Genomic DNA, 12997 nt, shown 5'->3' on the forward strand with positions numbered 1-12997 from the left:
TTCTTGTGGTTTTGTCATTTATAATGTCAGAACATCATAATCTATCACAATGTTCCTTAGGTGATGTCCGACCACCTGCCCGAAACCCAAAAATATTAAATTAGCTATCAAAGGAAAGGAGGAAGGACAAGCTCAAATCGTGGCAGCGGCAGCTAGTAGAGGCGCTTCCTGTGACAAGCTCAGCTGCCGCGGCAAGTTGTGGCAGCTGCCATAACTTGTGGCACATATACTGAATATATAATGTGTGTGTGTGTGTGTGTGTGTGTATATATATATATACATATATATATATATCTATATATGTATATATATATATATATATATATATATATATATGTGTGTATATATCTATATATGTGTGTATATATCTATATATATCTATATATATGTATATATATATATCTATATATATATATCTATATATCTATATATATATCTATATATCTATATATATATCTATATATATAGATATATATATATATAGATATATATATATATATATATATATATCTATATCTATATCTATATATATATATATATATATATATATCCAAGTCAATAGGTTATATGGGTTGTCATCATTGTAAACAGTACAATGCATCTTATCCATATTTACAATTTGCATTTCTTCAGTCCGCTGACTGAAAGTGTTTACCGTTGCCATGAGCAACAAGTACCAACTGACGTTAGCCTATATTAGCTTAGTTTAATAAAAACGAGTCGCCATACTATTACAATTCGGCATTTTTTTACTAAACCAATTACAACTACCAACAGTCATACCTTCAAGGACCTTAATGTATTGTCACATATTGTCAAATAACGAAAAATAAAGGCTAAACTGCTGCGGCACCTCTCCCAAACAGTGGCAGCTGCCGCGGCAAGTCGTGGCAGCTGCCACGAACAGTGGCAAACAGTGGCAGCTGCCGCGGCAAGTCGTGGCAGCTGCCACAACTTGCCGCGGCAGCTGAGCTTGCCACAGGAAGTGCCTCTACTAGCTGCCGCTGCCATGATTTGAGCCAACTCCTACTGGAGAAAACAGTGGCATTTTAGCTTAGAAAGTGACTTAATAGATGCAGTGTTAACTGTTCATGTGTTTTCCTGCCAGGTATGTTTATACTTACAAGCTAACAGGTTTAAACGTCTGACTGTTCAGGTTTGCTTAATGAATATTTAGAGAGTCATAAGATAAGCTAAAGATAATATAGACTTTATTGTCGCAAAGGAAATTTGTCTTGGACACATACAGTATCTGCTGTTAAAAAATACAAAAACAACACAGTTGTTGCAGTATGCAGTACATACACAGACTGTCGCCAGTCCACAAATAAATTGCACACTGCCCATCGTACATCACACCTGTTGTCAGGTGTCATACTTTAACATTGCGGTGGAGTAGGAGAATAATTGTCACTGTCATGAATATACAGCTAATACATACATAATATCAATAATAATGATTACACATTTTATCTATGGTACTTTTCAAAACCAAGTTACAAAGTGCTTTACAGTTAATGCTAGCAAAGAAGCCAAGCAATGTATTTTCATAGTAGAGGGCACAACCACAATTAATATATCGGGAAATAAATATACCGACTTCTTATTTAGCAACAGATTTGTTTTTCACTTATGCTCTTGAACACCCAAATGCAACGCGACGTCGCAAGGTAATGACGTCAGGATTTTGGGGAGTTCACGCTTGCGCACTGCAAACCCAACGCTGATGCAAGACATTTTCGGCGCAGCATTGTGGCACTGGTCGAGGGACAAAAATTAACCAGATTCTAGTCACTTTTCAGCCCGCAAACATGTCAGGAGACGAGGTAAGTCATCTCGGGTCATCCGCTAACACTCTGTGTTGGTGCGTAGACTTGTTTGATGAAAATACGTGAATTATCAGGTCGCATCGGTGTTGAGGATGACTTTGGGCCTCGGCACTCCTTCCGATCCGCAGCAGCTCTCACATGGCTGGAGCCAAACTAGCACGACCAGACAAAACGTCAAGAAAACACCCAGCAACGTTACACCATCGTATCCCAATCTGTCACATATCGCATATTATTAATCCTCACCGTGTTTCATCAATTCGCCCTGTCACATCTGCTGGATACTCAAATTGAAGGATTGAAGTTAACTAGCTAGCTAGCGTTAGCTGGCCGGCATCGAAGCTGCGGCGCTAACGGACGATGTTCTCCAGCAGGAACAAAAAGCGGCCGTTACCGGCTCCACAGTTAACGGTAGCTCAGAGAGAGTCGAAACTGATATAACCTTCCGAATAATCTCAAAATGAAATATCACGAAATACGTTTTTTTTTTATCTTACTGGCTCTAATCAATAAAATGTTCTTACTGCCATTAAAGTTGTCCATTGTTTTAAGAAAACAGATTATCGTGATTTAACCATTATTAAATTATCATTACTACGTTAGTTCGTCTGGGTGCGATGCCCAGTCATTCAGCTGCAACCGTTAACGTTGCAGTATTTCACAACATTGCATCCGTTAAATAAGATAATGGCCCTTAAGAAGAGTATCTCAATGTTACGTATCAAGTCCTGTATCACAACGTCTATAATGACGCTATATATCGGTTTTTGTCCCGCTGACAAATGACTGTTCCCCAGATTTCAAGTTGGCATATTCAGGCTTCTTGTTTTTGTCTTATAAACTGTCTAAAACCTAAAGATATTAGATTAACTATCAGTCAAATTAAAAAGTCCCCTTAAGTCTGTAACCTGACAGTTTCATCATTTGTGCTAAAAATATGACATAAACAGATTAATTGTTTGTCAATGAAGTCTTCATTTAATGTCATCTATTATCTATTACAGCATAATCACGGCTGGTCAGTCGTTGAGTCACTGTTTTATATCAGGGCCCAAAATATGTGACAGCACTTATCTGTCATTTATTGTTGTCAGATAACTTTTATTAATGTATAAAGCCATGGATTAAATTGACGACAAACACCCTGGAAATCTCAATTCACATGAAAATAATCTGGAAATTTTTATATCACATTTTCACACTGAAAAACACCAATGGCTGCAACTGATTTGAATGTTATAAGAAAATACAATGTTGTCACAGTTGTAAAACTTAATTTCCTCTCTTCTTTTCCTCTCCTTCAGATGATTTTTGACCCCAACATGACCAAGAAGAAGAAGAAGAAGAAGAAGCCCTTCATGCTGGATGAGGAAGGAGGAGAGGGGGTAGGAGGAGAAGAGGCTAAAGAGGTGGAGGCGAAGGAAGTGGAACCAGAGACCGGAGACGACAGGGAGATGGATCTAGATGAAGATGAAGGCAGGAAGAAAGGTTGGAATGGAAAAAGATGACTCTGTGTCTGTGCATATTCTTCATGAGGAATGCTATATCATATTGAACCACCAGCCTGCATTGACTTTGTTTTGTCTTCTCTAGAACCGTCCGATGATCTGAACGACTTGAACTTCTTCAACCAAAAGAAAAAGAAGAAGAAACCCAAGAAAGTATTTGAGAATGATGTCGAGGAGGGATTAAAGGTCAGTCACTGCGAAAACACAACCAGTTCTTCTTTTTCCTCATCACTAGTAGTCTGCTTATTCCTGTTTGCTTCCATCCTCTCTTTCTGATTATTCTACATGAGCACTTCTTCTACCGTTGCATTACCTTCACTCTCCTTTCTCTTGTCTTAACTACATTGTCATTGCTCATCTCCTTGCTGAACCTCTCGTTGATCCGACTCAGGAGCTGAAAATTGAGGGAGAGCAAACGGAGGTGGTGGAGGAGGACAACCTGGACCTGATGCTTCCCACCAAGAAGAAGAAGTCAAAAAAAGTGGACTTTGATGAGGGAGAGTTGCTGGAGATGGACGACGGTGAGAATAAGTCACTGCGCATTTGAAGCAGAGAGCTAATGGGAAGCACGTGTTTCATCATATTTTATGTTTTCCAGCTTTGGAGGATGATGAGGGGAAGGACAAAGACGGGATCTCATTCAGCTCATCCACAGGACCAACCTGGGCCGGTACCGAAAGAGACTACACTTATGATGAGGTAGGACCGATGTAAAGACACACACAGCCATAGTATTGAATATTGTATAAATATATAAATATTATATATTTATAAATTTGTATAAATATTGTTGTACAATTCATTTTACATGAGGAAGGACAGCTTGTTTGTGTTCAGGGAAGTTGGAATATGTAAGGTTTGAAAATGTGATACAGATGAAAAGTCTTTTCATCCTCTCAAATGTCGCACTACCTTGTTCTGTATGCACAAAGCGGAAAAACAAGTTACATCAAAGAACGTAGCTGAGAACGAGGAAGGTATCTCAATTCTTACCATCCTTATTTCTTGTAAACTGGAACAAACTATACTGAGTAGAAGTAAATAATAAACATCCATAAATCTGCTTAGAAATCACAGGAAAAGGACTTTTAACTCCAGAACAGGCATGAGGAGAATCATGTTTTTTATCCAATGATAGTTATCTGTACATCCATGTGTATATTGCAAACAGGAACTGCTAATAGTTTATTCCGCACAATTTGAATCATGCCAAATTGCTAAAATGTGAATAATATTTCAAACAATTCGAAATGTTTCTCTGTTGTAACTTTTTCAGCTTTTGAACCGGGCCTTCAACATAATGAGAGAGAAGAACCCGGATATGGTCGCCGGAGAGAAGAGGAAGTTTGTGATGAAGCCTCCTCAGGTGGTCCGAGTGGGAACCAAGAAAACCTCCTTCGTCAACTTCACAGACATCTGCAAACTGTGAGCTTCCCACTCTTCAGACAGACACGTGAACACCTCTCAAACCGTCCCAGTCGGCACCAATACAGCATTTTATTAAAGTGATGTCTACAAACTGACCGTTCATGTACTTCATCACAGGTTGCATCGTCAGCCTAAACATCTCCTTGCTTTCCTGTTGGCCGAGCTGGGAACAAGGTACATTTTTGTGTATTTGCAATCACAATTCATGGACACACAGTGATTGGATTTTATGTACATTTTTGGCTCTAGTTCTTCAAAAACATTTCTGTGCATTGTTATGAAAGTCTAATTTATGTTTTTTTTTCTGTTCACAGTGGTTCCATAGACGGAAATAACCAGCTTGTGATCAAAGGCAGATTTCAACAGAAACAGATAGAAAATGTCTTGAGAAGATATATCAGTAAGTCATTTATTATAGTGAATACACTAGACTCTGCAAACTACGGCTTTGGCTTTTTTCCACGCACTCGATGTCTGTATTCAGCTTTAGTCTATGGGATGAATTCAAAAATCCATTTACCATTACGTCCATTTATAATGTAAATGTAGCCTATGCTTTGTTCTCCATGAGGGATGGAAGTTCCAAAAAAGGAAATGGATACAAACAGAATATATGAAAGAAGATATCAAATTTAAATTGTTTTGAAATGTAAAACAATGTTGTTTTTTACCTCACCACCAAGAACGTCTAAAAGACCATTTAGATAACTCCTGCGAGTGCTGCGATGCTAACGGCTGTCTTCTCAATCCCGCAGAGGAATACGTGACGTGTCACACCTGCCGCTCCCCGGAGACCATCCTGCAGAAAGACACTCGCCTCTACTTCCTGCAGTGTGAAACGTGCCACTCCCGCTGCTCCGTCGCCAGCATCAAGACCGGCTTCCAGGCTGTGACAGGCAAGAGGGCGCAGCTGCGTGCTAAAGCCAACTAAAAGACCACCGAAACTGGGGCCCCCCCCCCCTCCTCCTCTCGGCTTCCCCTTTCCCCTCTGAGGGGCCGAAGCTGGGGGGTCGGGTGCCCCTCTGATTCGCTAAAAGGACTCTCTGGATCGAACTGCGGGAGGGTTTGGCTGTTAAGTTGTGTCGTGGCCTGACAGGGCAGAGAGAGTATTTAAAGCTGACAGATTGGGTTCAGGCACCGTAAGCAGATGACGTGTACCACACACACTATTGGATGCATTTGATTTGTTGTCTGGCTGACAAACCCTCCACCACCTAAGGTTGTTTTTGTTTCAATTTGCTGTGATTCCTGATTTGATACGGCTTCTTCATTCTTTCCTCTCCCCCTTAACATGCATAAGAGATGAATATTTCTTTGGATGAGGAACGGATGTCTCCATACAAATTACAGTTAAGCTAAGTTGATCTACAATGACAGAACGTAGTTTCTCTGGTAGTTGTAGCCATGCGGCTCATATGGTCACTTGGCTTTTCTTGAATTCCAGATTGCATTCATGTCTCTGTTCTGGCCCGAAACCACAAAACTGCCAGTCCAGAATTTTCTGCTGTAGCTTTTTAAGGATAGAAATTAAAATCACCGGGCGGGAGTACATGGAGGAAGGTTTGTCACTACCACTGGTCTGTGCCAGCCCCAACACAGAGCTCATTTTGATCCTCTTTTAGCAGGAGATGAACACACAAGTCAAAGAACTAGGGGTTGATAAAGGGGAGAGCAACTTCTCACTGGAGACTTTGAGAGATCAAAATGATAATGTGTTTGTAAGTGGCATTGATGAGCAATTTTGTACTTCATTATTGCTTCCTTTTTACTTCTGAAGTTAGGATGAACACATTATCAACCATTTGAGATTGGATGTGGAAATTATTTAAATTAATTTAGTCAAGAAGAGCAGCTTTCCCTGAACACGAACGCCCAAATGCTTCCCCTAAAAACAGCTTCTGATTTCAATAAGTTTACACCACAAGCTAGCCAGGATGTGAGGATGTTTAGTCCACTGATGCTGGTTACTACATGATATTGGTTCTGTTGATGTTTGAGAAGGATGTGGATAAGTATGACCGACTGGAATCATTTTAAAACCTGGTTTTTACAAAAATAAAATATTCTACTCTCTCTCCATTTCTGCTCTCTCTTTCTGTGTTTACACATTTTGTTTTGTACAGTGTGCCTCTTAACTAGTTGCTGTGAAAATGTAACCATAGGGACCAGAGACAGTTTGCTCTTCGTGGTCAATGATTGATTACCCAGCAGCAGGTTTGCTCCTTGCTCGACATGGTTGCCATGTTGCTGCTTTTACTTAGAAAGGCCAAAAAGTGTTACTTGCATGTAATGCATTTATAGCTGAGATTTGTCTCATTATTTTTAACCAAATATTCATTTTAAGTCTGTTCTAAATACTTATATATTGTGTAAAGGCCATAGATTGTTATTGACTTTGCTGGATCAGCTCTTGCATGCAAAGCACTGAGATTCATGTATTCAACCCGGCAAATACTAAGACTAGTAGTCTGTCAGGTCCACTTAAACCACACATCACTCCCAATGATTATACGTAGCCAACATTTTTTTACTAATTATATTCCTTCTGACAGTATGTGATAAAATGGATAATGGAAGGAAGTAAATAAAAGCCATATGGTACCTGAAACCTAGCACAAACTTTCATGATATCTGGTCACCATTTAGAACATAAATTATCAATAAACTATTCCTTATAGTGTACAGGATGTTGGTGTGGAGGGAAATGAGCAGGTGGATATTTTGGTCACACAATCACTCAGAATTAAGCATGTAGATCCTACAAATTCCAGTATCGCTGAAGCAAGGACTTTAATTAGAGTATGTATCGGGCATATGCACAAGCAGTATGGCAGGATTGGGGTGATAATGAAACTGGAGGGCATCTATAACATGTTGGTGGGACGGTCAGCACCATTGACTGAATATATCTTAATATAATATATGATCATCACTTGTCTGAAATAAGTAATACAGGTCTCTACCATAGACTATATCAAATAGGCAAGCACCTACTGGAAAATGCGTACACTGTAGCCAACCAGAAACAGTCGAACATGTACTACTTCAATGTAGAAAATACAATATCAAGAGAAAATGCCTCCTTCAGCCAATCAAGAAGGTAAAACACCATTACTTTTAATTGTCACGTCTGCCATTGCTGCCTTCTCCTCATAGTCACTTGTCTGGTTGCACACAACAGTCCAGTTGGTGGCGGTAATGCGCCTCTAAAGTGGTTTGCCAGCTTCGAATAAACACTAAAGAAGAAGAAACAGAACACGACCAAGAAGACGAAGCAGTAACGGCTCTCTCGTTCAGCTTGGTAACGGGCCCCGGAAAGGAACAGTCGATAAGTCATGCCTCGTGTTTATATTGGACGTCTGAGCCACCATGTCCGCGAAAAAGACATTCAGCGGTTCTTCAGCGGATATGGAAAGCTCATGGAAATCGATTTGAAGAACGGGTGAGTGTTTGATGGAAATACATCCGCGGGTTGGTTAATATTGCCTAGCTAGCATTAACGAGTGCTGGTGTAGAAACATGATACTCTTTTAATCAATTTACGCTTTTAAGCAAATATGTTTAACTCTGCAGGCCAGCTGACTTGTAAACTTAAACCAGAGAGTTTGTTTCGCAGTTCTCTTCGTCCATTTCTCTACTTGGAGTCTCGCTCGTGTGACTAATGTAGCATGGCCAACATGGCGTCTTTGTGTTGGTTTGATCGCAGTGCTAGCGGGCCCAGATGACCACAGCTAAGCTAGCTAGCTAGCTTATTTGATGTACATGAACACATGGCGTGTGGAAAGAGACATGACATGAGCCGCTGTTGTTATAACTGTATTAAAAATGTATATCGTTAAACTTGTCTTTCCATTCCAGCTATGGATTCGTGGAGTTCGAGGACAACCGGGACGCCGACGACGCCGTGTACGAGCTGAACGGGAAGGAGCTGTGCGGGGAGCGGGTGATCGTGGAACACGCCCGGGGCCCGCGGAGAGATCGAGATGGCTACGGTGGGGGTTACTGGGGTGGTGGGCGCAGTAAGTGCAGTCTGTTACAAGATACCCTCTCTAACCCCTTCCCCCTGGGGAGAGGTGTCGGTGTGGACTGCACAGAAAACCAGTTATGTTGTTTATGCGTTAACTGAGACTTGCAGCATAAGTTTACACTTTGATTATTTCAGGTACACTGCCACGATTTATAATCCCAACCATCCCATGATAGTGTCAAGTGACATTTACAATTGCTCAGATTACATGCTAATTTTGAGCGCAGTTGTAACATTATCTGTAGAGGTAGCATACTCTGTCATGTTTATGTAACAGTATGCCCACATGGAGAAGTTCCTGATCTATATTCTTCTTGCTCACACAGTTAAACTTGTGTTCGGCCTCATCCTGCTGAACAAATCTCATTTCCTACCGTCAAGGGTTGGTGACCTGCCGGTTTTTGCTCCTCCCTAGTGAGCATGGGCCACCCTTGATTGGTCTGTAGTTCATTATTGGGCTGGAACAATAATATGCAAGTCAGAAACCTCAAATAACAGAACTCTTTAGGCTTTAGAAGTTGGCATTAGTCAAGACAGCTTTCACAGATTTCAAAGTTCTCTTGAATGATAATTGCTAGTATGGCGAGCCATGTTTTTAAGGCCTAGATATTCAACTTTGTTTGCACCACAGAAGAAAGCTAATCGCAAAATGATCACTACAAACCTAGCGTAAATTTTACCGTTATCAGAACTATAACATTTTCATGTGAAATGTGTTTTTTAACTTTGGTATATATTTTTATATTCCACATTAACAAAAGTCCTTGATGTTTCAATTTGAAAGAGTCCAGTTGCGGGCTGAGGCTGAGAGTCCATTGAGGCTAAAGATGACTGGCTAAGATGACTGCCTGTCCCGTTTGGCCTTGGCTTTCACCTTACAATGTGTGTGTGAGACCTTTGCCCCCCCTTGATCCTTGGCTGACCTAACCGGAAGCCATGATGACAGCAGCCTTTTGCCAATAGACCAGGGGTGATGGTGAGGATTGCCATTGGTTTTTATGTTGACAACAAACATAAGTGGAGCGGCTCAAGTAACGAACTTACAAACACCAGAAATGTTGTAAGTGAGAGAACGTGGAAAACCAAATTTCGGGCCGACATCCGGTCAAATGCCAAAAGATTGGCGTTTGTGTTTCAATTTGATCGAACGGTGTCCTTGACCGCAACCTATGTGGATACCTCCTTTCTGTTTGCGTTACAGGGTTCGGAGGTCTTGAAAGAACATCACTGTTCATTTGTTTATGCAGCTAAACCATCACAGTGTGATGTACCGGAGTAAGGCAGGCTTTGTATTGCCGGAAACGGATGCAGTGGTGTTCTTTGCAGCAGAGAACGACATCAAAATGCTGTACAATACAAACGATACAAAGAGCCTGCACAGTGGCCACTAGATCATTTATCTGAAGCTTTGTGTTTTGAAAATGGAATCAAAGGGACCCCTGTCATTATTAAGTTCAAATTTATATGCCCATGGACTTTAATCTGGCAGGTCACTGCCTTGTGTTCAATTGATAACCCAGGCCAGTAGTTCATTGCGTCTCGACTGTTTCTAACTTTATTTCATGTGCTGTTGTTTTTAAAGGTAGCGGTTTCAGCAGCCGGAGCCACACTGGTAGGGACAAGTACGGACCTCCAGTCCGTACTGAGTACCGCCTCATCGTGGAGAACTTGTCCAGCCGCTGCAGTTGGCAAGACCTCAAGGTACGTGTTCGTACACCAGCTATTGTTTTACCGTGGTTCGGTTAACTGTGCTGAAAAGTTGTGAGATGTTTTACACCGCAACCGCTCAGACGGAATGAGATTGTCTGCATATCTGGTGGTTTAGCTCTTTCTTTTTTTTGGTGTCCCACAGGACTTAATGCGTCAGGCAGGAGAGGTGACGTATGCAGACGCCCACAAGGAACGCACAAATGAGGGCGTGATTGAGTTTCGGTCCCAGTCGGACTTGAAGAGGGCCATTGACAAGCTGGACGGTACAGACATCAACGGACGGAAGATTCGTCTCGTGGAGGACCGGTCTCGCAAACGAAGGTCTTACTCCGGCAGCCGCTCCAGGTGGGAACACCACTTAAGCTCTTTGATGCTTCAGACTTTTTGTCGCAGATGCACACTAAACTCTGACTTTGTGTTGCTAACAATCTTGTAACACTGATATCTATCTGACATTAGATCTCGTAGTCGCCGCCGCTCCCGCAGCAGGAGCCGCAGAAGCTCCAGGAGTCGCTCCAGGTGAGAACGAACGAGTCTAATCTAACAAAATCCGATTAAAATAGAGATCGGAGTTCGACTTGAAGTTTAGACATAGATAAGTAGGAAATAGAGGTTATGTATTGGGTGTTGTGCCAGAAATTAATGAATGTCGTTAAATGGCACAGTTGTGTAAAGCATTTGCTTTTCCCCGCAGGTCTCGTTCTCATAGCAACAAGAGACGTCGGAATTCCCGCTCCAGATCTGGAAGAAAGTCTCGCTCCAAGTCGGGAGAAAGCAAATCCCGATCTCGCAATCGCCGGTCCCGTTCTCGGTCCCGCAAATCTAAGTCCCGTTCACGCTCCCCCAAATCCAGGTCTCCTTCTGCTGACCGGAAATCAAAGTCCCGTTCAAAGAGTTGCTCAAAGGTAAAATCAGAGCGTGATTCTCGCAGTCGTTCCAAGGAGATGTGTGGTGACAAGTCCCGCAGTCGTTCAGCTTCCCCAATGGCGAACGGGAAGGAGGAGCATGTCGCTAAATCTCCCTCCTGCTCCCCATCGCCTCTCGAGAATGACCGCCGATCTAAGTCCAGGGAGAAACGCTCAGCCTCCCACTCAAAGTCTCGCTCACGGTCTCGATCAGCGTCTCAGGATTAGTGGTTATAAAAAGGGAGCGTTTCTCTCATTGTCGCGCTCGATCCCTACACTGTACATAGTGAGCAGTGTTGTCATATTGGCTGATGCTTCTTGGCTCGTCTACTTTTCTCCTTCAAGTGTTCACTTAAACATGTTTTAGATTCAGTTTCATCAGAGGCTGCGCCACAGTATTTATTTCAATTTCTGTATTGTCTGCCTCTTTAAAAAAAAAAAAAAAAAAAGACGAGCTTTTGATTTGAGATCTGTTCCGATAACTTCAGCTTGACTGGTAAATTGTAGGTTTGTCACACCAGTCTGTTATAGTCAAAAAACTGATTATGGCTTAGTGAAAAGTAAGAACATTTTAGACATGCGTCTCAGTTGTGACAGGGATTGTTTGATTTTTAGAGCAAAAAAACGTACTCGCATTGTAAGTGCTCCCAGTCCTTTTATGTCTGGAGCAACCATCAGACTGTTGTTTTCACATTCATTCAGCTGTGCGTTTGTGGGAGAAAAGTAACGTATGGCTGGAGCATTGGAGCAGTTTCCCTCTTTGAGCTGCAGTCTCAATACTTGCTTTCTCATGGAATTGGCAGATCTTTGTGTTTTGCGGTACTCTCAAGAACTTGTACTGCAGAACTGCATATTTACAGAAGAATAAGGGTTTGTATGTCATGTTTGAACAACTTGCATTCTAGGGGGACTATTCTGAGCTCCTTTTAATTTCTTGTACATAAACAGTGTGATCAGCATCAACAATTATTTCTTTCTTTTGTTGCTACATACTTAGTTTTTTTTTTTTTTGTAACCTTGAGCAGTTAATATGTGGATGATCATTTTACTTTCGGGATTGTTTTTTTGTTTGCTTAGAGCTCTACAGCCTCAAATGCAATGTCTTGTTTTTCTCACATGCTTTGTTTTGATTGCTGCCCTGATAAAGTTATTTTCATTTTCCATTTCATCTCTTCTGTGAGTTTAATCCAGAGGTTATGGGTTTTGTCAAGACTGCTTATTTAAAGTGTGCCGCTAGTACTGGAGTTTTTGTACTTGAAAGGTACATCATTCAAATCTCTGGAGTGTCTTGTTTGTGTATTACAAACACCATCAGACTTAATGAATGCCCCCCCCCCCCCCCTCCATCTTGTGGAACAGATTTTTTTTCTTTCTCCGTGTAAATGAGATCTAACGGATAAGTATCTTTTTTTGTTTAATTGGATGTTCAATTAAAGATCTTGATGAAAGAATGTTGTGTTGCTTTCTGTCTGCATCACTGAAACCTTGTCTGCAGTATCGACATGACCTATATATCCTGCTAATTATATAATAAATGGTGTTTCATGGAAGGGCGGCTCTTTCTGGTAAATGAACCGGATCTATGTGTTG

At 41.4% G+C, this 12997-nt stretch overlaps 2 protein-coding genes across 3 annotated transcripts; both read left to right on the forward strand.

Moving 5' to 3' along the window:
• The first annotated feature begins 1700 nt into the window (after nucleotides 1-1700).
• On the forward strand, nucleotides 1701-6844 carry eif2s2 (eukaryotic translation initiation factor 2, subunit 2 beta). Its single transcript, XM_068733287.1, has 9 exons — nucleotides 1701-1826; nucleotides 3134-3317; nucleotides 3423-3523; nucleotides 3729-3858; nucleotides 3936-4036; nucleotides 4614-4762; nucleotides 4883-4939; nucleotides 5080-5165; nucleotides 5521-6844. Exons 1-9 carry the CDS (start codon nucleotides 1812-1814, stop codon nucleotides 5694-5696), a joined length of 999 nt encoding a protein of 332 aa, XP_068589388.1. The 5' UTR covers nucleotides 1701-1811; the 3' UTR covers nucleotides 5697-6844.
• A 1164-nt stretch (nucleotides 6845-8008) lies between these two features.
• Nucleotides 8009-12957, forward strand: LOC137889285 (serine/arginine-rich splicing factor 6-like). Of its 2 annotated transcripts, none has more exons than XM_068733071.1 (6): nucleotides 8009-8207; nucleotides 8624-8784; nucleotides 10375-10493; nucleotides 10645-10847; nucleotides 10962-11021; nucleotides 11197-12957. In XM_068733071.1, exons 1-6 carry the CDS (start codon nucleotides 8101-8103, stop codon nucleotides 11633-11635), a joined length of 1089 nt encoding a protein of 362 aa, XP_068589172.1. In that variant the 5' UTR covers nucleotides 8009-8100; the 3' UTR covers nucleotides 11636-12957. The 2 variants fall into 2 exon arrangements, with proteins under 2 accessions (XP_068589172.1, XP_068589173.1); XM_068733072.1 differs by having other exon boundaries at nucleotides 8624-8757.
• Nucleotides 12958-12997: the final 40 nt, after the last annotated feature.

This window comes from Cebidichthys violaceus, unplaced genomic scaffold, assembly GCF_023349555.1.
Source record: "Cebidichthys violaceus isolate CVI_PGR_0920_01 unplaced genomic scaffold, fCebVio1.0.p SCAF_6, whole genome shotgun sequence".
Classification (NCBI taxonomy): domain Eukaryota; kingdom Metazoa; phylum Chordata; class Actinopteri; order Perciformes; family Stichaeidae; genus Cebidichthys; species Cebidichthys violaceus.

Excerpts from the sequence above, each read along its gene's own strand:
- eif2s2 (XM_068733287.1), top strand. Across the intron at positions 3,318-3,422 it reads AGATGAAGGCAGGAAGAAAG|AACCGTCCGATGATCTGAAC; the intron begins GTTGGAATGGAA and ends TGTCTTCTCTAG. Across the intron at positions 4,037-4,613 it reads GAGACTACACTTATGATGAG|CTTTTGAACCGGGCCTTCAA; the intron begins GTAGGACCGATG and ends TAACTTTTTCAG.
- LOC137889285 (XM_068733071.1), top strand. The coding sequence starts at position 8,101 with ATGCCTCGTGTTTATATTGGACGTCTGAGCCACCATGTCCGCGAAAAA. Across the intron at positions 8,208-8,623 it reads GAAATCGATTTGAAGAACGG|CTATGGATTCGTGGAGTTCG; the intron begins GTGAGTGTTTGA and ends TTTCCATTCCAG. Across the intron at positions 10,848-10,961 it reads TACTCCGGCAGCCGCTCCAG|ATCTCGTAGTCGCCGCCGCT; the intron begins GTGGGAACACCA and ends ATCTGACATTAG.